This window comes from Amblyomma mixtum, chromosome 2 (assembly GCF_055824585.1).
Source record: "Amblyomma mixtum isolate Tamu chromosome 2, ASM5582458v1, whole genome shotgun sequence".
Classification (NCBI taxonomy): domain Eukaryota; kingdom Metazoa; phylum Arthropoda; class Arachnida; order Ixodida; family Ixodidae; genus Amblyomma; species Amblyomma mixtum.
Window position 1 is genome coordinate 279704546 of NC_143013.1, and position 27272 is coordinate 279731817.

The 27272-nt window shown below is 46.8% G+C and overlaps 1 protein-coding gene across 4 annotated transcripts in view; it reads right to left on the bottom strand.

Annotated features, from left to right (window-relative positions):
• The window catches only part of Nos (Nitric oxide synthase), a 317570-nt gene that overhangs the window by 146645 nt on the left and 143653 nt on the right, over positions 1 to 27272 (bottom strand). The window contains exon 1 of one of the 4 annotated variants that reach the window (XM_089574126.1): positions 3158 to 3486. The exons of the other annotated variants lie outside the window; for them this stretch is intronic. Coding sequence (XP_089430252.1) covers positions 3158 to 3282 — 125 coding nt within the window. The 5' untranslated portion in view covers positions 3283 to 3486. Of the gene's footprint in view, positions 1 to 3157; positions 3487 to 27272 lie in introns of those variants that run through there. 4 annotated transcript variants of the gene reach the window in all.

Below are 27272 nucleotides of genomic sequence, written 5' to 3' on the forward strand. Positions count from 1 at the left end.
GAGACAGAGAGAGAGAAAGACATACTTTCGCAAGAGTAAGACCTTAAAAAGTTTTCAATCCCGTTTTCACCATTACAACTACTTAAGCGTAACTATTGCCCAACAAGGTAGAGCTTCACTCTTGATTTTAGCTGACTCAAAGATCATTGCGTAGACCCGAAATGCCTTTTCGGCACACGTAACAGACTTATCGGAAACTTGCTTTTCTGCCTCGTTAGAATCGAAACAGTTGCGAAAAGGCTACGTGTTCTCCTCGGTGCTTGCTCTTTATCGCAGTTATTTATGAAGCTGACTCAGCGAAACTTGGGTGAACGAGAGGCAAGTGCAGATTAGAAGAAAAGGAAAGAATAGAAGAAATTTTGAAAATCTGAAGCAGGAGCGAGCGGACATAGGGCAATACATATAGTCTCGATCTGACATGGTAGATAAAAAATGAGGCGTGCTGTATTGAAACCTTGTGTCATGGAGTCGCTGAGATATTGCGGCAAGCGTCGACTTCAGCGGTGTGTGGCGTGCTACGCCACCCCAAGGCACAAATTTTGATGACGGGGCTGAGACGCCAGCACCGTTGCTCGGTTATTGCTTTCCGAAAAGTAACAACCGAGACGACGACACGAGAGGTCTTTTCAAATCGTTCTTTCACGGCTAATTTTCTTTCAACAAAGCCGCTAACGAGCAGTTGCAGATTATATATAGCGCGGGTTCTTTTACTGGATAGCTCTTGAAGTCGTGTCTGTTTAGACAAAAAAAAAAAACAGAAAGAAAAGAGAAAACCTGGGACACAGCGACCTTGAAGTTAGCAGACGCTGCGACTTCGTATGTGTTTTCTGTGCTAAAATGTAGTCGGGCTAGAGAAATGGCGAACGTTCGTGGAAGCGAATAAACGGCTAAAGTTTTGTCTGTTTTTGCTTTATCGGTAAATCAAGATCTCCTGTATATTTTTGCCACTTTTGTTACCACCTAGACAAACGGCGCCTGTTTCCTGCGGCAATTGTAGTGACATTCACATATCTCTTCGGCGATCTTGGCATAGGAATGAAAAACAAGTTATTCAAATGAAGCAGCTTTCGCCGCTGCTATCGACGTTTTTTTTTTTTAGACGCCTTAGAACTTGTTCCTTCTAGACACCAAATCGGTCCGAGTGCCCCAGGTAGCCTGCGACTTATCTATTGAGCAAACGTTGCGCTGGATTGTTACAATTGGAGAAACATCGCTGCCACCGCAACTCGAGGCCACGGAACAAATTGTACCCTTATCTAGCTCAATACAATACGAGGAGATTGTATTATATATAACAAAAACCAATACAAACAGAGAAGAAACCCTCAGCCCACTCATTAAGGTTTTGACAAGAAGAGGACCTTGTTTTTTCTTCAAACTTGAGGGCATGTCTTCTAGACTAATACAAGCCCTCTTGTCGTAGTTTGCGCAACCAAAGATTCTGCCGTCCCTGCACTCTACTTGTTATATTAATAATAAAAAAAAAAACAACAACGGAGGCACGGGGTTAACATTGCATTGTGTAACGTTGGCTTATATCCAGACTTTTGCCATGAGCTTAAAACATGCCGGTTTTTAGCTCCAGCGGTATGTTTCACTTATAGAAGGGTCTGCGGAAGCATATAAGGTTGTCCCACTGGTCGCTCTATATGACGGTGGAGCGGCCACGAAAGGGAGAAAACAAGATGAAGCAGTGCTGTTGCTTCCATGTAAGATGGCCGATAGCGACAGCTGCCTGGTGTATTATAAGGAATTCGAGACATTCGTTTCTAGTTCCCTTGGGTGCTAACACATGGTGCGTACGTGGCTTTGAACATGAAAAAAATTGCACGTAGACATATCAGTCATGAAATAAGGAAGGGCTGCATAACAGAACGTGATATTCCGCCAAGGTTGGAGGCACTGTCTGGGAGCTATCTCGAATTCCTTGTAATGCGTCGCAAAAATGATCGTCACGTTCGTCAGTCATACAAACTAGAACTCCATCCTCTGCCCCTTCTATCTCCCCATCAGGTCTTCCACTCGCCGCCACATGCGGATAACATTCCCACTGACCTACAGGGTGATTCAATAGTCGAACAGAAATCACTCGGGATCAGTCACATTAACGGGACTTACTATAGCAGGATTTTTCGCCACGAAAGAACGTTTTCAGGTCGAATTGTTAGTCACGCTCATAAAATAAAGTTAACAATTTCATCTCACGGAGGTATTGCACAGATCCCTCGCCACTCCTCGCGAACCACAAGTACTCCGTGATGCGTCTGTTATCGCACGAGATATGCGTCAAACTTTAGCCACTTTCTCACTTTGCACTAAAGATAGCTCACTGACACGAAAGTGCATGCCTTGACTCAAGGGTCGTACGTCACTGAAGATGGCGTCACAGTTTGTTCGTGGAATGGATAATAGAGAGTAGAGCGCCGGCTCACACGACGCGCAGGCCTCCGGTGAGTCAGACTGATTAGTAGATGGAGGCATTGGATGATCGATTGGTACATAGGCTAGCAAACTGCTAGATAAAGTTACGCCTTGTCATCAACTTTGGAGTGTCTGGAGAGTAATATGAGGTAAATGCGTCAGGCTAGGGACCTGGATGAGTATGAGTCCCCCGCTGAAAACGACCTTCGGATGGACAGCCTTCTTTAAAACTTACGAAGAGGAAAACAGCTCATAGGAAACAATCTTTCCTATGCAGTCTTTTTTTTATTGGATTCTTTATTAAGAGGCGCTAAGAATCTGCCAGGTCTTACGACACGCAGAAAAATCCGCATACAGCCATAAGAGGCAACAAAATACGTTTTCATTCGACACTGTCGGAGCGCGTATTACAGGGGCCAAACGTAGGGGCAAAATAATTTCACTGTAGCGGCGAATGACATGCACGGCCGGCAGTAAATGCGTCACCTATATGTCACATAACTAGCACATGCGCAGAGTAGGCATCGCTGCATTAGATCCCGTTAATTGTCGGTGTCTAGTGAGCCAGAAACTTCGATAAAGAATTCGTGCACCGGAATAATGAGCTTAACGGGAGAGACAGCCACCACTGAGCTCTCACTAAACAGTAGTGAATAGGCCTCCCTAGTGAACAATGCGGTCAACCCGCGCCTAGCTTTTAGCGATAGTTTGCAAAAGACACCACGAAAAACCTCACCCTTCGTCGGGGGACACCCTGTCGTCGCCATTAACGTCCGGTGTGAATAAATCCACCTTGCTCGGACAGACGTCAGGGGAGCCCAACGTCTCCAGGCTGTCGCACTGATCCACAGTCGAAGACATGTGCTTCGTTCAATCTTCTTTCACTGTCTATAGCAGCGGGGTTGGAGTCAAGCAGGTCGCACGTTGTTGAAAGTGAATGCACGGCGCGAGCACCTCGTATAGTACGACCCGACGCTGCCGCACCGCGCCGGAGATCTAGTGCGCGTTCGCGTGCCTGGCGCTCGGTGGCCTTCTCTGATCAGCGCCGTTCCCCCTACCACTGCCACTCGCTCGCCCCTGGAAAGGTGTACAGAGCATCGCGTGCTCGCTCAATCTCACCCCTCCCCCTCTCTACTTCCCCTCCGCACCGGTTATCCGGGATCTACGGACGGGCGCGCGGACCTGTCGGTTGCGTCGCGAATACGCCAGCGTTGGAGAGCGGTGTCGACGTCGCGGACAACCCGCGCTACTCGGGTAGTGCGAGCGGCGACGCCGTGATGTCACGTCCACTGGGGCAGCTGCTGGAGCCGGGAGAAATCGGTGACGTCATCGATGCTTCGAGAATGGAGCCGATTAGGCGAAGAGAACGTGCTCTGCGTTTCGGTGACGTCATCGACGCGTTCCGAACGGAGCCGATTAGGCGAAGAGAACGTGCTCTGCGTTGCGACGGGCCGGTGAAACCGCGCACGCCAGCGGAGGCAACAGCTCGGGTGCGATGTGTGCCGGAGGTGAAAGCGAGAGGAGAGAGATAAAGAGTGCGCAAAAGAAAATGCGCCTGAAAAATTACAACGTACCCTACCGCGCACCCGCTACGAGGGGACGGGACAACGCTGCCTTGAGAAAGGACCTTGGTTGTTGACCCCGTTTTTGTTGTTTCACTTTCGTTTTTTTCTTTTCTGCCGCGATGTAGCAGGTTAATGCTTGTATTGCCGTAAGGACTGACCGGGTAAAAGCGTGAGATGTTTTAATCGTGAACAGCGTTCCAACATTCCTTTCCTTCGTATCCTCGCCTGAGGCCGGAGCTTTTCTCAAGCTATTAAATTTTCATTCACCAGTGTTGTTCACAGGAAAGAACATTAAAACCGGACTTTTCTATGTCAAGTGCGAGAAAAAAAAACGAATGTAATGTGTGAATATGAGCCTTCTGCTGTTTTCTGTCTCAGATACTCATGCGAAGTGTCTACGTTGCTCTGTGTCAAACATGAAGGGACTTGAATTTTGTTAATTAGTGTGAGACGTAAAGAAGAAAATTTCATATTCGAGAATAATTCCATGTGAGACGCTAAGAAACTTGTACTTCTTCATTAGTCTGAGATGAATGCAAGGAAAATTGCACTGTAATATATAGTTTGAGCCCGATACACTATACTTCCGCTTTCAAATGCTATTGTGACCAAAATCACATTCGGCTGGTTGGGTTAGTTTATGGGGTTTAACATCCCAAAGCGACTCGGGCTGTGAGAGACGCCGTAGCGAAAGGCTCCGGAAATTTCGACCACCTAGGGTTCTTTAACACGCATTGACATCGCACAGTACGCGGGCCTCTAGAATTTCGCCTCCATCGAAATTCGACCTCCGCGGCCGGGATCGAACCAGCGTCTTTCGGGTCAGCAGCCGATCAACATAACCACTGAGCCACCGCGGCGGCTTATGAGCGTGAAATAATGAAATGACTGCGGTAAACCACCAAACACGGACGGTACCACCAAACACTGGTCAATCCCCCTTGTTTGCATGTGCCGTGTCTGAAGGGCCAACAGCAACAACGACAAAAAAGTCAGGGCAAATTTACGTGCTGCACAATTTTCCTTCGCAGGCGTGGACTCGCGCGCAAATGAATGTTGATAATAATTATTACGTTGGTCTCAGCGGTGTGTGCTTTTGTCCGCGTGCGGCATATCTATTGACGCATGCATTGAACGCGTCAAGCGAGTACGCACATCCTGTGCTCCAGAGAAATGAGATCGGATGTGCAGGATGCTCCATCATCAAGTGATTACTGACGCTGATGAACGTTTTAGGCTTATTGATGGCACACGTGCCTTGTACCCTGCGCTGCTAACTCCGAGGTCACGAAATACCCCGAATTGACTCCGCACAGCAATGATAAACAAGGGCCAACATGTGAAAAGAGGAAAAATGAAGAAAAAGATGGAAGGGAACCATCTACAGCGTTGCGCTGCATTATCGCCGATATCGCATTTCTGAATACTAAATTTTTACGGCTAGTTATACCCACTCTTGCCGCTGGCAACCATGGACAGAACGAGGCAACGCGTTCAAACTGCAGTTGCAGTGGAAGCTTTTTGAACGCAGCTAGTGCGACAAACAAGGGATTTAATGGGGCCACTTGGAGAGAAGAAACAATGCAATCACTTGGAAGAGATGAGATGAAAATTATTAACCCTGTGTGAACCGGCCTAAGTTTGCGCATAAACCGTGCCATTAAAACTTCTACCTAACGGTGCACAGTCCCGGCCAAAATTGGCGACAAGGCAATGCAAGACTACAAGACTACAACGTGGTATGAACTCTCTTCATAAAGTAGTGTGCGCCAGAACTCAACTTGACAGGGTACAACTCAACTCAACTCAAAACTCAACATGAACTCAACACGGTATATTATAAAATAACGTGTATCCAACACTGCGCTCACCACATCAAAAGCATTGCCCAGTCGTAAAGAACAGTTATTTCTTCCGTAAACCAGAGAGATGCGAAGAGAGTGCAACTGTTGCTGCAGTAAGCTTTAGAAGTAGAACTCCGTTGCCCCTCGTCGACTCTCGCTGAGCTCGCTGCAACGACGTTTGGGGCAAAGCTATAATTGTACGACGTCTTCTATTTTTGTGTGAGCTAAGCCACACATCTGCTAACCATCCCTAGGCTTCCCGGAAGGGCTCACACGCGCAACAATTAGCCACAATTAACCGGAAGCGTCCGGGCGCAGAGGGGCAAGGCACTACGTCACCCGCTTACGCGTTCCGTGTCGTGCGAGAGGGTTTTTCCGGTGGCGCAAGATGAGCGCACAAGAGGCCATGCCGCGAATGCAAAAGCGCCTGGACTGTCCCGAACCGCTTATCTGCAATTGCGCGCAACGCTATGCGTGCGAGCTGCATTTGCTCTTCCCTGAATGAAAGCGGAGAACAGGCTGAACTACCGTGTCGCTCTGCAGCCTAGCCTTCGGCCAGCCAGTCTATTCCCTCCCTCCAGCAGCAGATTTGTGTCCATAAAACAGGCCTTTTGAACGCATGGAGTTCAACATCCACGAGTCTAGTTTGCCTTAGATATAGTTTATTAGTTCGCCGGAGAGCGAAACAATCAAAGGCTTCAATTTCGAGGTTCTAATTGTGGACTTAATTCGCCCTCCGGCCTGCTTACTTCAACGTAAGATTTCAATGGCGGTCAGAAGTATGCGGAGAGCAGAAGGGGAGAAGACAGTACAAGCTAAAACGAATTCCTTCCTTCCTTCCTTCCTTCCTTCCTTCCTTCCTTCCTTCCTTCCTTCCTTCCTTCCTTCCTTCCTTCCTTCCTTCCTTCCTTCCTTCCTTCCTTCCTTCCTTCCTTCCTTCCTTCCTTCCTTCCTTCCTTCCTTCCTTCCTTCCTTCCTTCTTTCTTTCTTTCCTTCTTTCCTTCTTTCTTTCTTTCTTTCTTCTTCTTTTCTTCCTTCCTTCCTTCCTTCCTTCCTTCCTTCCTTCCTTCCTTCTTTCTATTTCCTTCGTGAGTTATTCATTTATTTCTGAAGCACGAGCAGCGGCGTAAACTTACGCGACCAAAATACCAAAATCAAACCAATCCAAACCAAAAACCAACTAGGCAAAGGCAAACTATGTGAACTAATGCTTTCATCCTTCTTACCTCCGCGCCTCTTGGAAGTTTATTTCACGCCCACGTTCGCTTGCGAAATAAAAACGGGTGCTATCTGCGATGACGAGCAAGGTGCGGAGGCAACAAGGATTAGTGGGCACAGCGCGTTTAATCTAGCAGCCGTCTGAGGATTAACACCAGAGCGCGCTCGCGGCGCCTTCGCACGACAAACATTGCACCAGACAGCGGCATGCAGCGCCACCGCCCTGAGCTCTTCGGCTTTGAAATGCGAGACGAGCTAGAAGGCAAGAGGAGTTCGCTGGTGTCTGCGACTGCATAGGAGCGAGGGACAAGTAGGCTGACGACTACAAACGGACCGGCGCCTCCTACGAGATGGAGCCGAGATAAACAAGCGCGCTGGAATCTTACACCAAGGTCAGACAAATCTGAGAACGCGGGAGACGAGAGAACCTTGCTTCGTCAAGAAGAAGTGAAATAGGTTTATACAAGTAGCAACGAGTGTCTCACGTTGCTGTCGGCGCTGGCGTCATGAGTCCCTTTGCGGCGTTTACTTTGGACAGGAGGGGCAAAAAGCGAAGCTTTGTCCGACAGAGCGTTGAAAGGTAGCCGACTGAACCGAGGTTGCGTAAAAAGTTCCTTGTGCCCTGTCAGTCGCATTGCAAAATCGGAACATGTTTCAGTGTAGGAGCAAAGTTCGGACTTCGAAAGAGGAAAGGAACCACCTCCAAGACAACATTACCGAAACTGTAAGTAAGCCAGTGTTGCAAAAGGGAGTGCGAAACTGGTTCCTCATTCAGCCGAGAATGCGAAGACGGTAAAACGAACAGCACTAGAATAAAGCTGGGACGAGAGCAATGTGCGTTTGCACGGAAATGTAGTGAAAAAGACCTAAGGGGTCGAGTCCTGATGAAAAACACAGTTAAGGCTTTTTTCGCTGGGGCAGGTTAGATGCCACCGCTGTATGCATAAGAAAGGACAGCAGTGAGCGTGAATACAGTTTATTAGTGAATCGTAGTGGGCTGGGATATTAGGCCTGCATCGACTACCACGCTTCTTTTTTTTTATGGTGTTTACCGTATTTACTCGCATAATCCTCGCACTTTTTTTCGCAGAAAATCGGTGCGAAGTTAGGGGGTGCGATAATTACGCGGGGAAAATTTTTGAACAATGCTTTGGAGTGCTGAAAGCAAATGTAAATAGGCTGTGAACCGGGGTTCTCAAGCCAGCTATTGTAAATTTAACCAAAACTTCAATTGCAAGCAGGACTTACGTTTGTAATAAATCCACAGAGACGACAAACACTAGCTGCAGAAACACTTTATTTGCGAAGGCTGGCCGCCCGCAACATCACCAGCGGTACCAACATCACCGGTACCAGCGGAACAAAACTAACGAAACACCTTCTCGCCTTCTCGCTCTCTTGAATGTTTTTATGTAGCCCAAAGATTCCGCTTTGCTTTGAAGTAATCATTTTCTTTCCTATCTGAGCTGTAGTTGTCTTAGGCTGTAGCTGGGTCATCCGCTCCTTTGTATCTGTTAGTCCTTTTATCATTAGTTTGGTAATGCTATATTTTGATAGTGCATGCACTTTTCCTTAGTTCTGTCGAGTGATGTTGGGGATGCGATGATTATGCGAGGAAAAAAAAAATTCAAATTTTCGATAGGCAATGTGGGGGGTGCGAGCATTATGCGAGTGCGAGCATTATGCGAGTAAATATGCGAGTAAATTGAAAGCACGGAGAACCGTCCCAAGGTTGAAAGAACGCACCAAGAGAGTTAGCATGTTGAAAAATGTGCGGCCTTGTAGTATTCACTGGGCTGATAAGGCTGGCGTTTATTCTAGAACTGGAATATGATGATGACGTCCTCAGACTTAATGGCACACATGTTCAGAAATAACATCGACATCTTTCAGCAAGGTACTGAGTGAGAGTTGTCCTATACCGGTTCTTATCGCAACTCGTGGTGGTTCTGATTACATAACAAATCAATAAAGCGCTGAGCGGCTACTATCAACAGGTGCTCGGTGCAAGTTTTGAACGAACTAATTGTCAGAACAAAAAGCTACTGCGTTCCTTACATGAAACAATTTCTGGAAGACGAAGCTATTTGGGTACAGAGCAGTAGCTTCGCACAAAGCTATCTATTGTCATTGAAGAAACAAACTAGAATGTACAGTAGGGGGAGAGAATAATAATAAAGGAAACAGAAATGCTTGGCGCCTATATATTACTCTGTATTATGTAGTAGTATTCCTTAATATAATGTTATTTAAATTATTCTCTCCGCGACTGTACATTACCGCGAAGTATTGTTAATTATTTTTTTCACTCAGTGTCTTCGCTGACTGCTGTACTCGTTCGGTCGTACCATTTCCTGCTCATCTCGCAGGGCGAGTAGTACTGCGTACGTACGGTAGACGGCATTAGATTGTTCCCGAAGAGCAAGTTTCAGACACGTGAGGAGAACAAACTACTGTTTTTTGCCAACTAGGTCAAGTACCTCGACGTCAGGTTGCTTTACAAACATGAAGATGGTTGTTGAGACTGTTTCACCGTCTAGCCGTAATTGTCTGGCTGCGGTAGTTCCGAATCAAACGCTCGGACACAGAGAGAGTGCTTCGGGCACATTCACCAATAAGGGAGCGTCACCTCACCAGCTGGTTTCAAATGGCGTTTCTCTCAAGCTTGCTTTAAGCTAAGAGCTGACGGTGTGTTTAAGTTACGCAACGAGGGAAACCCTATCCGACACTCTGATGACAGCGTCCACTCTTCAAAGTTGATTTGAAACGTCGCATTCATTCGAGGGTTGTTGCGAAATAGGCTGTCGTGTCAAGCACCCTCCTTCTTCACACTGTTTCTCTTCCGGCGTGGTACTCTTCCTTAAGTACGATCTGGAGAAAATAAGGGCAGAGGTCCAGCGATCAAAAACCGAGGAAGGACTCGCGCACCGTATATTCACTTTCAGTTCATTCCTTAATCTCTTTGCATTTCTTTTTTCCCGTCTTCCACCATCTCCCCCGTGTGAAGAGAACAGTCCGTATGTCAAATGTGCCGCAGTTTCGCACTTGAGAGTAAGCTAGCTCAGAAGGAAATTCGAATCTCTGTCGGTAACCGGTGTTTGAACACCACAGAATGAAATCCGATAGCGGAAACGAAAGGTTGTTGCCTCTGACCAAGATCGAAAATACTTCTTTAGAAAGAGCAGAGCTTCGCGTCTCAACGAGACCTGAGCGGAAGAAATTTTTGTCCAACTTCTCTTGTAAAACTATTCTATAGACAGTCTATCGACTGCTTATGGCTCCACTGCTTTCATATAGATATTTTTTGTCTGTACATAGTTTATATACATTATATAGACAAATGTCTACTAAAAGTGTATAGCCATAAATATATAGATTACCTATAGACTGTCTATAGGATCTGTATTGCCGATATACTATACTCTAGAATTTGTCTATAGACTTTATAGACAGAAGTCTACGGATAGTCTATAGACTGTCGAAAGAAATTTTACTGTATTTTTTTAGGTAAAAATTCAGCAGAGCACTCTCGCATTGCGATTGTCGTCGCGCTACTAAAGGCTGTCCGTGCAGCAGTGTTTCTTCGAATGCACTGACACATTTACGCTCGAGTCAATAGTTGTCGCAAGTAATTTGCTGCTGCCACAAGAACTTCACGCATGATAACGCGGCAGCAAGAACAAAAAGAACAAGGACTAAATGCGCCTCGTATATATGTCGCGAGCCTACCTCTGAGCAATTCTTTTATTGTCGTGAGCGTGAGGAGAACGGTGAAGGCGGAGAGTGCGCAATCGAGCATTATGTAACCTCTTTCAACCAACTGTAGCTTCTTTTGCTTTTGCGAGATTTCGCTTCAGCGTCGCTCTTTTTATTTCTTTGCAAGAAAAACGCTTTCGAACGTCATTTGTCGCCAGCCTCAATAACGGCCACTCGAAAGACACAAGTGCTGCTCTCGCCAACCATTATAGAAAAACACAAACCGGGCATTAGCGCGACGGCAGCACGGCGGAAACAGCTTGCGTACAGGCGGAAGGTTACGGCAGGTCATTCATCGATTCACACGGTACTACACACAACGGTGGCGAAGAAACAACAAAATATCCACACGAAGCTCTCGACCAGCGGTAGCGTTACTGACAGGTCAGAACGATATTTCCGCGCAATCTATAATGGAATCTATGGCGTTTGCTGGATCCACACGCATTCTATGAAGGAGAGATGTGAGGAGTGGTAGGATAGAAAGTATGAGAAAAGGTCCGGCAGTAGGCGGCAGGGGAAAAAAGTAGGGACGCCTGGTTCCCTTTCCTTGAACACTATACCTTCCCGGGGGCATACCGTCCCGACTCCTCTTAGGATCCCTTATAACCCTACAACAGGATCCGGCCGCTCGTCGGCGGCCGGGAGCTGTTTACTGGGGCATAAAGCGCGCCCCATCTGAAGCCCGATGCGTGTATTCTATTCTCGTTAGGCCTACAAGGCACACGCGACCACGAAACTGCGCCGGCAGCGCAGTACAGGCTCCTGCCGCGGTCTTATCGGGCACGCCATATAGAGCGAGCTGGCCGGTGCTGGAAGGTCCTCCCTTGTTTATGGCGGTGGCGACGAGGACGGGAACCAGCTAGTATCGCGATGTTCAGCGAGAGAACAGAGAAACAACGAGTTGAAGGAGAGGGAAAGGGAGGAGGGAAGGGCCTCGCGAAATATAAGAGCCTCTGCCACTGCGGCCACCTCGCGGAGGAGGCACGAAGAAAACGATAGCGTACGGTACACTCTATATAGCGGCGCGAACCTTTGCGTATATAGGTATACTCCATCCCCCAACTAACAAGAAAACAAACACATATGGGTCGTCGCCCGCATAAAAGACCCAAGCGCACGAGGGAACCTCCCTTTCCACCACCCGACCAAACAGGAGGAGAAGGCACTCGCATCGCGGCCGTGTATCGAGTCTATATCGACACGAGAACACCGATGTGCGATAGCGGCGATGGCGTTGGTCCACTCTGTTGCTCCTCCTAAGACGCTGCCATCGCTCCGTGCACTGCTGGGAGACTCTCTGGGGAGCTCGCCTGGGTCTGTTTAGGAACGTCAGGCGATATACTCGACGATATTTAGAGAGAGCAGGGGAAGCCTTCGTGTCTGGCGTTGCACGCGAGTGAGGATGAGTCCGCGTTGTTTTTTTGTTGCGTGCTACTTTGGCTACGGTTAAGAGGCATTTCATTTCCCACAATGGCCTCACACGAAGCTGTCCTGCTTCAAGGTGTGCAGGCGTAAATCTGATTGGCAGCTTAGTACCAAGTGAAGACACTGTACGAGGTCCCCGACTATATGTAGCATATTTTTTACGAACACTAAAGATCGTGAACACGCATTAAACGCATGGACTCTGTGACCTGCTTTTGGTGTGCCGTGCCTTGTACAGCAAGACGCATTTTGTTTGTAGAAGACATGTGTCATGGTTATAATTCTCCTGAGGGTGACTTGTGCATTGCTGGATTCCTGGCTTCGTCTTCAAGATTTTTAACAATTTTTTGTGTCTTGCGTTGCGCGTTCTTATGCGCGAAGGTCATATTTGGACAAGATTGCCTTAAATAGAGAGGTTCGACGCTAGATCGTCGTCTCCCCTGACAAAAGTCATTTCCCAAGCGCATAAGTATGAGCAGCACTGGTACATTCATGCGATGCGCAAAGGCAACAGCGGCTCGGAGTGCGGTATTATCGCAATTACGTCATGTTTGTGCAACCAGCAGCACGGCACCCTGCAAACCTCTCTATGCAAGAGGGGTTGCGTGTATGAATCACAACAATCTACCGCACGAAAAGCGTGCATTATTGTGGAGAGCAGAGCTAGCGACAGCTGGTTGGGAGCCTTAAGGCGCAAATTTACTCGCAAGTAATAGCCCTGTGATTAGAGTAACGACAGTCCGCTGGATGATCAATCACGACGGCTGACTACGTTATGTTAGCAAAGATGGGAGCCAGTTACGGATAGTTTTCAAAAAACTCTAAGGCTGGCAACTAGCTAACGGGTGGTGTAACCTTTCCTGTGCTGCACAGTTCCAGTCAGACAGCGTCTCTCATAGCCTTAGTCGCATTGGGACGTTAAACCCCACAAAAACCAAACCAAAGTTCCAGTCAGACAGAGTATAGTGTTTCCGTTATGGGAAGTTGCGTCAGGGAGACCCTCTCGGTTTCAACGTGACTGAACCTGTTCGCTGCGCCATTGTCTAGCCACCGGATTCGTTTTGCACTTTAGCTGCCTTAAAGGGATCCTTTGTTGGGCTTGTGAAAGAAAGCGGTAACAATAAAGAAACACATGAATAAAAAATGACTCAGACAGAAGTCTGCACGTGTACAGCCATGTTGTGATGGCTTGCCGCAGTTGCAATCATCATGCAATACACCACGTGTCGTCAACTGCTCCTATCCCGTTCTGCAAAATAAATCGGGCGCGGTCAGAGTATCGCAGGTGCCGCTCGCTGACGTCACGCTATAGAGGAGAGATTGCTTCAAACACAGCTGCGTTTAGGGAACCCCACACCTTCGGCGATGGTTCGCGAACGATCCTGTCTGGGCGCTCCCACACTCAGCAAACACGGAAACCTATGGTGTCACGGTCAGCTCCTTCATTTGCTGGCACGAGCGCCTCACGTCTTCGATTCCGCTTTTTTTTTTCTTCCCCGTTTGTTTTGTCGTTGGCGGGTCTCTTGAATGTTCCCTCTTATTCGGGTACCCTAAGTGCCACTTACGCGGCCTTCGTGATCCCTGCACTTTCCTTCAACGATGGCAATTCTCTTTTACTGCTTTTGGACGACGGGCTTACGACTTTTCAGGACGAGTCCTAACCGGCGTGGTTGTAAAGTTAAAAGCCCGTGCCAAACTACGGAATGGGCTGAGAACATTTATGCGGCGAGCGTTTTATTAAGCTGCGCTGAAGTAGTTTAGGTTGGTTAAAGTCACCCACGGTGCCATTGCCCGGAAGTGGCCAGTGACATTACGGGGACCTCTCCGCGGTATCGACCAACGAGTTATAAGCGACGCGTCTTCCCGTCATTCCGTGGACGATCCTTGTACCCGTCAGCGGCGCGAAGATAGTGGCTATAGGCGAAGTTTTTGTAAATGTGGCTGTGCTTAGGGTCATTTCGGTGCTTTCGGTAAAGCAGCGATAACCGGTTCACCTTCTTTAGAAGTGTCTGATTATCGGTCTCGCACAGTACTTTGCCCCAACGCACATACTCTTCTGGTCAGACTGACGACTACTAGCTAACTGATTGCCGATTTGGGTGGCTTGATAAGCGGTTCTAAAGCCGGATACAATTCAATAAAGAATAAACATTTTCCCATAAAAGGAGGCCTATGAGCCAATGGCGTCGAGGGATTTTCCTGACAGCGGGGGTAATTCCATTAAACCGTGGTTAAACCCCTTTCATCTTCCATTCCCTCCGATCACTCTAGCAGGTCCAAGGGTCCAAGGAAATTAATTGCAACGTCTGCGCTAAGAAGCGCTTTCAGAAAGGACGAGTGAAAGGTATGTGAACCATCTTCTCTGTTCAAGAACATGGTCCATGTTTCCAGGGCTACACAACCCGTGCCAGTGGTCAAAAACAGTGATTTACACCTTGTTCAGAAAGCTACCCGCTATAACCGCAAGGTGGCGACGGATGCACCACAAAATATTTTCAGGTGCAAGACACACTAAGGACGACACACTAAGGAAGACACACTAAGGACTAACCACACACACTAAGGGTGTGTGGTTAGTTTAAAATCAAATGCATTTAGTTCCCCCCGTTTCGCAGTAACTTGACTGCCTCCTTCTCTTTCTTTGAATGAAACGCTGCGGTGGCTCAGTGGTTATGGCGCTCGGCTGCTGACCCGAAAGACGCGGGCTCGATCCCGGCCGCGGCGGTCGCATTTCGATGGAGGCGAAATGCTAGAGGCCCGTGTACTGTGCGATGTCAGTGCACGTTAAAGAACCCCAGGTGGTCGAAATTTCCGGAGCCCTTCACTAAGGCGTCCCTCATAGCCAGAGTCGCTTAGGGACGTTAAACCCCATATACCATAAATCATCTTTCTTTTAATGAGACACCTCTAATTAAGGTCGAAATGAATCACGCCCATCTGGATGACATGACTAAGCGGACGACTGATCAGAGATAGGGGACGACGTTACTAAACAAGGTTCCCCCTGACTACGCTAACGTTCTGATTCGCTCTCATGCGTATGCCGGTGTTTTCGATTGGAAGAAGCTATGGCGAGGCCTTTCGCTTCGGGGAAAGAACCATCGCTCTAAAAATATACAAAAGAGACACGCAGCACCGTAATAGAACTCGACGAAAGAGTACAAGACCAGCAGAAGCAATTGCCACTCACTTGTGCAGGGTGTGGGTCGTAATATTTTCCCGCATTTGGTGAAACAAATGTGTTTTCCGAAGTTCCGGATATATGTGCGACCTCCACTAAGCATCCATCTTGCTGATGCATTTTCTTCTCGGCCGTCTGAGTCAGGATACCGCGCCAATGCTACAGACACGGCGACTGGCAAGTGAGTGTACGACACTGCGGTCACGCATACCCTGTTTTACGTTCTCAACGAAAAGTTGCAGCTTAAACGCGAACTATCCCCCAATAAAAAGAACGGCTAGTTGGTGTTACTGGTATGCCGCATCATAAAACTTGATAAGTTGCTGTGAAATTTGCAGCATGTGTGTTGCCTGAACGTCACGGTGGTAAAACTGATGACTGTTTTGCGTTGAAATTCAAATTTTTTATCGCCACAAAAATCTCCAGCCACCTGCGACCTTGCGCTCTCTATAGACTTTAAACAGAAGGGAGTATAAAGGGTGCAAGCTGTTCACCATTTTATAAAAAGGAGAGCGCTACAGGAGAGATGACTCTCTTTTTGCACCCATATAGGCTTATTACTTTCTAGGGTGTACTGTTTCCGTTGACTGCCTTTTTCACTCGCTAGCTTCTATAGAGCTTGAGGCATACACCGGCGTACACTACTTTCGCGCCGGAAGGCCAGCATACAACGACTTCCGTCGGTGTATAGGAGGCGGTGCAAAGAGATCCTGTACTGATGGACTTTGCTTCAGATGGACGGTCTCCCGTTCCTAGTTCCCATTTTATTGTGCAGACTTTGTACAGCTCTCTCTGGGCGCATCTACGAACAGGATCCTACTTCGGAGTCGCTCTTGCGTTAGTACGCTTCTTATTCGTCCGAGTGCGCGTTCAAAGCAATGCTTGGAAGTTGACTCGGAAGAAAACAGTGCGTGTACTTCTCGAAGCACGAGGGCAAAAAGAAGTAAGTTCGAGAGAGCTCAGCGAAGATGCCCGGACAGGGTGCGGTATAACGTAAACGTGGACCTGAATGCGACAAAAGAAGCGGCAGGAAAGGGAAGCGGAAAACGGAAGCGGAAGCGTGGTACTCGTGACTTTCCAAAGCATAGAAACCGAAGGAGACTAACATAGGCACCGCTTTCTGCACAGAGAACAGCGTTCGAAACTGGCGCACTCGCGAGTTTTATGTGGGTAGCGGAAAAAAGCAAGGAAGAAATCAGGCTGGAGTCTCGAAACTGACAGGGCCTGGCGGGTAGGACATCGAGACAAGAGGGGCAATGACATGGTAAACGTGCCAAGCGGCTGATGGCGAATCTCGAACGCGGTGCCCGAAGACTTTCAGGAGGAAGCGTTCTTTAGACACCGATGGACGTTTTCTTGCTTTCGCTCAGGACTTTGTCCTTGTGCGATGCGGACTTGTTTAAAGGAAGTATAAATGTTCAACGTACGATGGTACTTATAGATTTTGACAAGCGTTTCTTGGGTTTTTAACTAATTGTTGCTTACTTCTATAAATTGTTCAGATATGAAATGAAAGAAACAGAATGCAGGAACAGTTGCTTGCTCTTAATGGAAGTAGCCTATCTCAAAAAAAAAAAAAAATAGAGAGCGTAATTTGACTTAGCAAGCCGCTATTTGGCTTATGGATCACGTGCATTAATATAGACTGAGCTGCCGAAGCTCAGAGGAAGTGAAGGAAAAATTTGAAGAGATGACATCGAATAAGTAACTTTCCTGGTCATGCGTTCGCAGGCAAAAATTACCAGACGACTATAAACAGTGCTGTGTGTTTAAGCAAGCGCTGAAAGTCACAGTATTTTTGACAAGGGAATGGTCCGAATAAAGTTTCAGAGTTAATTGAAAGTCACTTCGGGTCATACATCTCTGTCATCCTGGCGAGTGACGAGGGGATCGTGCGACTTTGACGGAGGCTCTGAATGCTCTGTATGTATGCACCTGCAGTGCTGCGCTGGCGCTGTAAGTCGTAAAGAAGCGTCTAATAACAATTATACACCTAACGCTGCGATAACGGACTAAACACAGGCGCCGTCACAAAGGATGTTGGCCGCAGCTGAAGGCCAGGACGTGTGAAAGTGTTCTCACTTCGTATATTGTCGTCCCTTCCAGAAATCTTCGGAGATTTTTGAGGTGCACACACAGCGAATCTTTGCGCACTAACTTACGGAATATTACACTGACTGATAAAACCGGAGCATCTGGAAGCCACCGAGGAGCTATCACTCTTGCTGTGAGCACAGATGCAGGCAGCTACTTCGTATTTTCCCCCCAAATGCTAAACAGAAGCGTCAACGTCAATGCCATCTAATTTACCATTTTCTGGCGTAATGCTAGTTTCTCTTTGTAGCGATTTGTTAAGATTCTATGCTAATATATTTCTGACCCTGTATACGCGTCGTGTTCTTACCCCAAAAGCCTGTCACACAGGCTAGAAATATGTTTCTAAAGAAAAATAAATAAATAAAAAGAACTGCGGCGGATCTATTTCTCAGAATCACGATACGGCTGACAGGTGCAGACAGAAAAGAAGACAGATAACCGTTAAATTTTCAATCCCGTTGCACACTGCTTTCCAGTGAAGCTTTCGTCTCAACAACGAGTCTCGAACGCCTCAAGAAAAGACGCACTCAATTTTACGATTCTCACCGAAAAAAGTCGACTTCAGTAGTGCGCGTTGATATTCGGCAGGAAAATGTACCATTCATTTTCGACAGCGCCACTCCGTTGATTGAAAATAAGACGGATATACCAAGGCGGCAAACGATCGGAATCCGGAATGATTAATTAAATGCTTTTTGTAACGTGAGGAACGACCGTGAGCCTAAAGCCAAGGTCGACTCGAGCGTTCTCTATGTTCAAAACTCCCATCTAGGCTTCGTAAATTTAAAAACCCAACCTTCCAACACAACCGTCACGCATCGTCAACCCTGTCCTCTCTGAATGAAACCGTAACGACAGCTCAATAGACACCTGTTAGCCACGGCGCGAGTAAAATGCGCTGCAAGTACGCTGCAAGCTTCCTAGAAAGTATGACGTGTAAAAACGGAAAGAACGAAGTATTATTATTCACTTAAGCTCGGTTGGTCAGTTTACTAGCGCCACATAAACCTGAGCACACCCGCATAGCCGTGCCTTGTTTTCAAACACTTGCCTAGCTGGAACCAAATATAGACTTGGCACACTTGTTGAAGCAGCGAGAGTACCTTTCTTATTTCATTCCTTTTCTTCCCGTCAGTTTTCGCCGCGGACCCTTAAAAAGGAAAAACGAATTAAATCGTTTTTCATCCGATCAAAAACTCGACTCATGAGACGGCGGCGCAAGACTATTCCGCTTTCAAGAAGCGGGGCAACAGGCCTTCGTTCTTCAAGGTCGCTTTTGTTTTGTCGCCTACCTATTCCAGTACTTCTTTCATTTTATTTGTCGTCCCGCAACAGTAGCAACAACAAAAACATCACATCTTTTTCGTCTCAGCAACGCATTTCTCCCAGCGTTGCTCACGCACACAGGCTACCTTTTAACACTCCCCCCCCCCCCCTCTCTCTCTCTCTTCAGTAGCGAAATATTCGCACCACCTTCGCCTTGCCGAAAGATGAGAACGAGTTTCTGATAAATGGGTTCCGTACAGCGTTCTACGAACGCCTTCTAGGCGTTGTCGTTTTTCGGGCTGGGCACCGACGGGGCGTTCTTTTCGTCTTCAAGGGGTCCACGGCGGCTGCCTGCAGGGTATATTGCGAGACTGTATATAGTACACCAGGGGTTGGACCCTCATCGCCTCCAATGCGTAGAGCACCAGCTACTCGCCATTTCTCAACCGAAGTCGCGAATTTTCTAGCGGGCTCCCGAGAGTATAGCTCGCGATCGAAAGCCAGCGCCGCTGGCAGAAATCTCCAAAGCCCTTCGAAAAAGCTTGCTCCGTGCGAACGAAACCTTAAAAAAGACGAAACACCTCATCTGAGTGAGAGCGAGAGAAGGCGAACCCACCGGGCAGCCAAACCAGTCGCCCGACGTGCGTTAGTTTGGTTTGTGTATATACTCGCATATATATATTCCAGCGAACACTCTGTCTGCAACGGCGTCCATCACTCACTCGATTTGGCTGTTTAGAGAGCAAATATAAGCGAAAAGGCGGGCAGTGTTTATCGCGCCGCAGGGGAAAGCGCTAGCGCGGGAAAGAGCAGGCAGGTTGTACGCGTATGTTGTTCGCTTTATCTTCTTTGCGCCTCCAACTTCTGATCCCTTCTTTCTTTGGCGTGATTGAGACAAAAACAAGAGAAAGAAAGTAAATAAAGGCTAAGAAAGAAAGTAAATAAAGGCTAAGGAGAGGAAGAGAGCAAACAAATAGCTTCATGGTTCAAAGTGGGCGTCGGTGTAACCGCGGTAGTGTAATCCAGATTATGCCGGCTTTTGGATTGTATACACCAGGTGGCAGTGCGTTTCATATACCGTGGAAACTACAGTACAAAAGGCGAAGCAATAAGTACACAAGCACAGACGTGATACTGACATCGGTACTGGAGACAATGTAGAAACTGGCACTCTGCAATTTTGCTAACGTTACGAGGAAATGAGGCGGGAAGGAATAGAAAAAAAGGAAGCAATAAAGAGCGTTAACAAGATGCAGCAGAACCTCGTTATAACGAAACGGTTTATAGAGTAATAATAGGTTTGGTTTGGTTTGGTTTATGGGGTTTAACGTCCCAAAGCGACTGAGGCTATGAGAGACGCCGTAGTGGAGGGCTCCGGAAATTTCGACCACCTGGTGTTCTTTAACGTGCACTGACATCGCACAGTACACGGGCCTCGAATTTCTCCTCCAAAGAAATTCAACCGCCAGAGTAATAATAGATATAACGAAGGAATGACGATTCCCATTGGAAGCCCGCGGTCAGCACGGGCTATAACGAAGTAATCACCGGCCCCTTCAATTTCGGTATAACGAGGTTCAACTGCATTAAACTTTTTTTGCAGCCAACGCAGTTGCCCCAGGCCAAGAGCGAGCTACATATCGCACTTCACGCAACAGAACTCCCAGCAGTAGTAATTTTTATATATGACACTTTGGTATGACGGATAGATAAGCTTCTACTTTTCATGAACGGTGCGGAAAAAGAGACTAGAAGTTGCAACCACAACTTGTCTTCGCACCATCTATCCCCCCCCCCAGATAGGACTGGGAGGCTGCCCTGCTCGGCTGTCAGGACCTAAAGACCCAAAAGGCCTTGGTTTAACGGACGCGGGGCCAATGGGGCCCCGGAATAGGGGCTACACCTAGTATTCTGAGGAAAAAGGGCCAATAGGGCTCTACCCCAATCACCTCTCTGTAGAAAAAATTAGTATAAAATAAATGTTTTTCACCACCACCACCCCCTACATGAAAACGGCACGTGGCAGTGACAGCATAACTTAGGCACGAGAGACATCGAAAACAGAAAATTGTCGACATGCATGTAAATGTACAATGCCTAAAGTGAAGATACATGCAAACGAAATTTGAAGCTCTGCATTAGAATTCAAGAAGCCGAATATTTCGCAACCGTACAAAAACGATGAAGCACTATGACGCGAAATTTAGCCAGCGTTAAGCTGGAGATTACACAGCCGTGTCCAGGACTATAATGCGCCTTGTGCGAGGGAAGGTGTAATTAAAAAGAATGCAAGAAAGTAAGAAGGAAATAAAGAAAGGAAGAAGAGAAAAAGGAAAATAGAGAGAGAAATAAAAAAGTAAAGGTGGGAAAGCAAAGAATGGAATTAACAAAAACTAAAGGAATGAAAAAGAGAAAAGAATATGAAGAACTCTTTGTCAACTTTGTTGTCTGCGATGAGTCAATATAATGCCTCGTCTGCTATGTACGTGCAGTAGAAAATGAGTAGTAGTACGTACTGTAAGTACGTACAGTAGAGAAAAGGCAAACAATATCTGTTGCTTACTGCAATCACTTAGCGTCATCCTGTCCTTTCCTTTCGGTCAACTTGGCTCACCGAAATGTGTACAGTCAGGCCGGAATGAAACGCGAACAGAGCATGTCAAGAAAACAAAATATTTTACCTGCCTACTTTTAGCTGAAGTGTACAACTAGCCTGATTCATGTTTCTGGGTAAAGGGCCTACTGAAATGCATAATGGAAAATAGGTTGTAAAGGAATATCACACTGCAAAGCAGAAATGTATGACATATGCGTGTTCGCGTTTCATTCCGGCCTGACTGTACATACACACTGAACATGACATTCGGTTGCCAGTCTACTCCTCCGTGCAGCCTAAAATATAGCTAATTTATCCCACATCTGCGCCGTCCCCATTCGACCACTTTTGCCTCAACAAGTTGTCCGCTCCCTCATTGTCCACCGGACCACCAAAGAATGTACCAAACAAGGAGAAAACCCTGGGCTGGCGCTTTTTGTCTATTCAGCTCCGTTAGTAAAAAAGAATGGAGAAATCCTAAACTATGAGTGTGCTTTGCGATGACAGTGCACGGTCAAGAACCCAAGGCAGCCGAAATCATAAGGAAGCCCAGCCCTCCAGTACGGCGTCCTTCATGGCCTAAGTAGAGCTTTGGGACGTTAAAGCCCATATACCATACCACCATACCATACCATACCATACCATACCATACCATACCATACCATACCATACCATACCATACCATACCATACCATACCATACCATACCATACCATACCATACCATACCATACCATACCATACCATGCCACATCACTTCATACCATACCATACTACACCGTAGCACACCGTACCATACCGTTCCATACCAATACACCTCAAACTGATCTGTTCAAACCAACAGGACACCGTAGCGGTGACCTATTGGTTTGAACATCTGCATCGTATCCTGGAGGCGCGGGGTTCAATTCCCTGTGGTACGCACCGGTGATAGAGTGGATACAGGCTTTACCCTGGTCTTATGCACGGTTTATCTGGGGTGAAGTGCTTGGGAAATGGGTCTTTGACCTCACCTTGGGTAGAGCAAGAACAAGCTTCTTCCATGGCGCTATTTGGCCAAAGCCGCCCTTACTCCAAAAAAATTCACCATCACCGCCATACCAGTCCGCTGAAATCTGAGACGGTTGTTATTGCTTTTCCAGGTATCTCGGTTTTGTCTGTGCTGGTACGCCTCGCGCTGTGCCGTACACCACCACGGCCCTCATGGCCCTATTCGATCCCACGGTGGAGATGGCGCGTCCATTAGCTGCCATTAACTCTGCCTAGCAGGCTTGCTGGAGGCTCACTGTAATGCAGACACTGAGAATTGTATCTAGCTAATTGTCTCGCGAATCCTTCCCCTCCTCCCTTCTTTTTGCCAAACTTTTACTCTAGAACTACCATATAGTACCCTGAAGGCGTACGCGTTCAGGGCAGGTATAGTTCTGGATGTGGGTATTGAGTAACTTGAGACTTGAGCGCCCCATGGCAATTAAACGCAGCCGTTCACGGGGTGAGCAAACAGAGAGTGGTTCTGCCCATTTCTATACCACGCTGAATCATTTATTTGCGCACACTGCCATCCAGGTTAGCCTCCTTAGACCGCGGTAATAATAAATACAATCCATCATTACCGGATCAATGAATGAAACAAAAAGCAACTCAGGAAGCAACACGACCTAAAAAATAAAGAAGGAAGATGAAGAAATTGCACAGATGGGCATAGATCTTCATTAGTGGCAGGCGTACTCTAATTTGTCTACCATTTACAAATGAAAGTATGAACTTCTGAAGACTTTCACAATCGTTGATTTTATATGCAATGTTGTGCTTACGAAACACAAAAGTTTGCCCAGTATTCCCAGCGCTTGGCGAGAGCTTAGATGAAGGTAATTAGGTGAATCAGAAAAAGCAGCCAAACTGAAATGGCATAAGTGGAACGAGATGCTTTGGTGACAATACATTGCAATGAGCCCCTAACTACGGAGACGTCATATATAAAATAATATTTAACCCTCTAATGCTCAGAAAATTAAAAGTTCCGATAAAAGTTACGAAATTCATGATTTCAGCACTAATGGCCCTTTCATTTCGGAGAGGTAGAAAAACTTAGATATTTATTAACGAAACGATCATTGCATTATAATTGCTGTGAGCTGATTTTGACAATATCTGAATGACTAAAGACAATAAAACTTCGGTTAAATAACCAGGAGAATACAATAAATCACGAACAATATTCCACACGGCTCTAATACGTATCCTGTGCGGAACTACGACCATAACAATTTTAGGCTGTTTGCAGATGGGGTCAGATTTTGCCCTAATTATTTAGCAAGCCCAATGCATCTCTGAAAGCTGACAAGTTTACCTCTCTTTGAACCAACATAATGTTCTAGTTAGTATGAAGTGTTTACTAAAATTAGCGCAGAATAACGCAGCAGCTGCGTTCAATGAGTAACGTGTCGCAAATCAATACTTTAGTTTTCGTGAAGAGCGAGTGCGTCAATTTGGGCAAAAGTCCTCCCGCTATGCTCGCACTTTTCTTGTTGTTGCACATCGAAAGCAAAAAAGAAAAAAGAGCTGATCAATTTATTTTAGTGACCTCTGGGGAAGGAATGCTTTATGTCGGTGCTTACGCCATCAGCAGTATCTGACTACTAGAGACTTTCACTTCATAAAGTGGCGCTTCCACTCCGTTAAGCTGCACAACACGCATGAGAACATCAGCTCTAGGCTTAACTTTGGCTCAAGAAGGAAATTAATAACGGCGTTCGTGAACGACGGCTAACCTCCTGCACGAACTCACAAGTAAATCTTACTTACGCATGTGTTCGTCAATGCCACTCTGCCTGTGCGACTTTTCCTCAGCTATGCATGGCTATGTGAGCAATTGTTACATGGGGCATTAATTTGCGTGTTACACAACATACAAGACTGCCGAAGAGATTTAGGGAAAGCAAATGAAATTCTCTGTCATATATTAAACCGATTAATTTATTTACGGTAAGAAAGCGCTCCAACTGGTACATAAATAAGGCAAAATAAAATTTGCTTGGCTTTCAAAGCTAACTAGGAGAGTTAAACAGATGGCCCCAGCCCGAATACTTGAAGACAACATATCAAGACTAGACGACAGTAGATTATTAGTGAGCATAAATGAAATTGGAATTAGAAAATTGAAAATCCAGCATAAAAATCACAACGAAAAGAGAAGAAACATAACTGAGAGTATTATTGCTTTTAATCAGCAGCCATTCTTTTTCATTATTGATAACGAAACTATATCGTTTTCTGAAAGAAAAGGAGGACAGGAGCAACAAGCGAAGCGACGTCGGTTAACGCTGCTGCCTACTAGATAAACAGTCAGAGAAGTTTTACTAGAGGTTAGAAGCGTCTCTATTTCCCCACCTCGCGAATCTCCACTCATCATCCCACCCAACTCCATCCCAACCCCAAAAGACCACAACTTCTCTCTCCGTTCGCCGTTTAATCTACCCAAAAAGGGTCGACTATCCGACCAGCCGGCCAACTCGCCGGCTTGCTACGTAGCCGGCTGTCGTCTGGCGCATTCGCAGGCGCGCTGTGTGCTGCAATTGCCTAGGGACACGGGCGCCGCGCGCACCGGCTCGGACGGCCGCTAATTGGTCGGCGACTCTTATAACCAAGAAAAACGGTCCACACTCGCCAGAGAAATAGGAAGGGGCAAGGGGAAGCGGCTCTCCCTGTAATCAGGCTTCTTTCTTTCGAGACGGCATACGGCCCGATGTGGCGAGGAGGACAATCTCGACCTCCCCTCACCACCGTCTTTCTTATTTACTACGCTCTTGGTACTCTCGCTCTTCGCGCACTCTCACTCGGGCCAGGCGCCTTCGAGTGAGTTGCCCTCTTGCCGTTGTTTGCGAAGGTCCTCAGTTATGCTCCCAGCGCGGCGCGACGACTACACAACGTCTCCCATAATTAGATGCAGCGCTGCTGAATATTGGGGCTCCACGCATCCAATCAGGAGGGCGAAGGCACTCACGTGACCACCGCACGTGGCTTGTCTTTAAGCCGCCCGCACGTTTCATGATGGCCTCTCTTCCTAGATATCGTCTGCTTTTCTACTCGTCACGCGTCTTTGTTGGGTTTAGCATACAGCGAAAGTCAACTTTCATGAACATCCCATGAACGTCCTACAAACGTTGCACGAACGTCACATGAACATTACAACGTCTACCTACGTTTAGCAAGTGCGGAAGCAAGTCATCTCGATGAGCAGGCTTCCCAATGCTGCGCCGAATTAGTTTCTAGAAGCGTAAGCTTCTCGGTGAGCCGCTGCGCGGCCCCAACTTTAAGGCCGTCTATAGGTGCGCCAACGTATAAGAAGACAGGCGGGGGAGGATGTCCTTAACGCGTCTTTCTTTGGCTTTGCGAAGCGCGCGCTAATTAAAAAGCCTGGAACGGGAAGCGAGGCGTCGCTTAGGCGGCGTGACGTAGTACCAAGAAGAGCGAGCGCTGTTGCGAGATGAACGGGCGTAATCTTTCGAAAGTTTGCCAATGTTGCTGCCACGCGGCGGCTTTCGAACAGCCCGATCCCGCATAGCTAACGATGTCAGCAAGAGGATACAAGAATGGAGGACCGGCTGGTATTTAACGCGTTGCCGCGGTGGCGGGCCGCCGGGCGTGAGAAATGCTGTAAATATGTTGTAGAAATAAAAAATAAATAAACATTCTTGAGGCGCTAAGCCGGGTGTTTAGGCGAGGATAGTTCGAGTAATGTAACTGCAAAGTTTGCGCTCTCTGACAAAAGCGAAACTGCCAGGGTACGGAGTTCTCCAACTAGTGAGCAGCTGTAATGTTGCCTAAAATGTTGGCTTCCGGATTTCTTACTTTATAAACTGATGTCGATAACTCGCTATTTGTTTAATACCCAAAGTAAGCTATACCTCAGGGCAGGTGTGTATCGAATGTTTGAAAACTATCTTAGAGGAGAGTTAAATAAAAATTACGGATTTTTATGACAGCTTCAGGAAGCGCATTAGCGACAAGTCGGCGTCAGAGAGCAGTTGTAGCGCAAAATGCATTACGCTATTTCTTTTTGTTTGTGTGTGTGGCAGAGAAAATCTCTGGGGCTTGCGCTAGGAGCAAAATTATAAAAGAGAGTAACCCTAAGTTGCAAGCCTGCGTAGAAGCTTTGGCATCTGCTTTGGGCAACACGGGAAACATTAAACGATTGCGATTAAAATATTTGAACATTTATTATACTCACTGTAACGTGAAAAATTTGACAATATTCTTAGCGAAGTAAAAATAAGATGACGTTCACTACGGTGAAATATACCGGCAAGATTTATTAATTAACCAGATTCAACTATTTTTTACATGTTAGGATCACGAACTCATTAGAATGACGAAAAATAATATAACGCGGCCACGATGAACACTACTAGTTGGTGCAAAGTTGTAGGGGGGAGCATCGAAAAAATTGTCAACTAGATGTCATAGCCGTTCTCTAAACACTGCGGCTCTATATTATCGTTTTTCTGGTATAATATGATCTAATACATTTTCATGAACGCACTGTGTTACTTGAGCAGAACTTCATTGCTAGCTGAGTAACTGCGAACATTTTCGTACCACTGAGACCATACAACTGCGCATCAGCAAAGCGTGGTGCTCTGACAACGATCACACACGGAAACATGCGAGTACGCTTCTGACGTCACGCAAAGCGCGTGACACTGTACATGATGTGCAAAGAGTACTGAGTAAAAAAAAAAAAGGACCGCTAGAGCAAAACCAAGAAATACTAACAGTAAACTTTCAAGTTACGGCAGGGTTCACTAATTTCTAGGTGCACACGACCTGTCCACTGACTTGTACTCACGTATATTATGGCTCCTGATGCATTCCGCTTTCGTCAGTGATTAAAACAATTGCA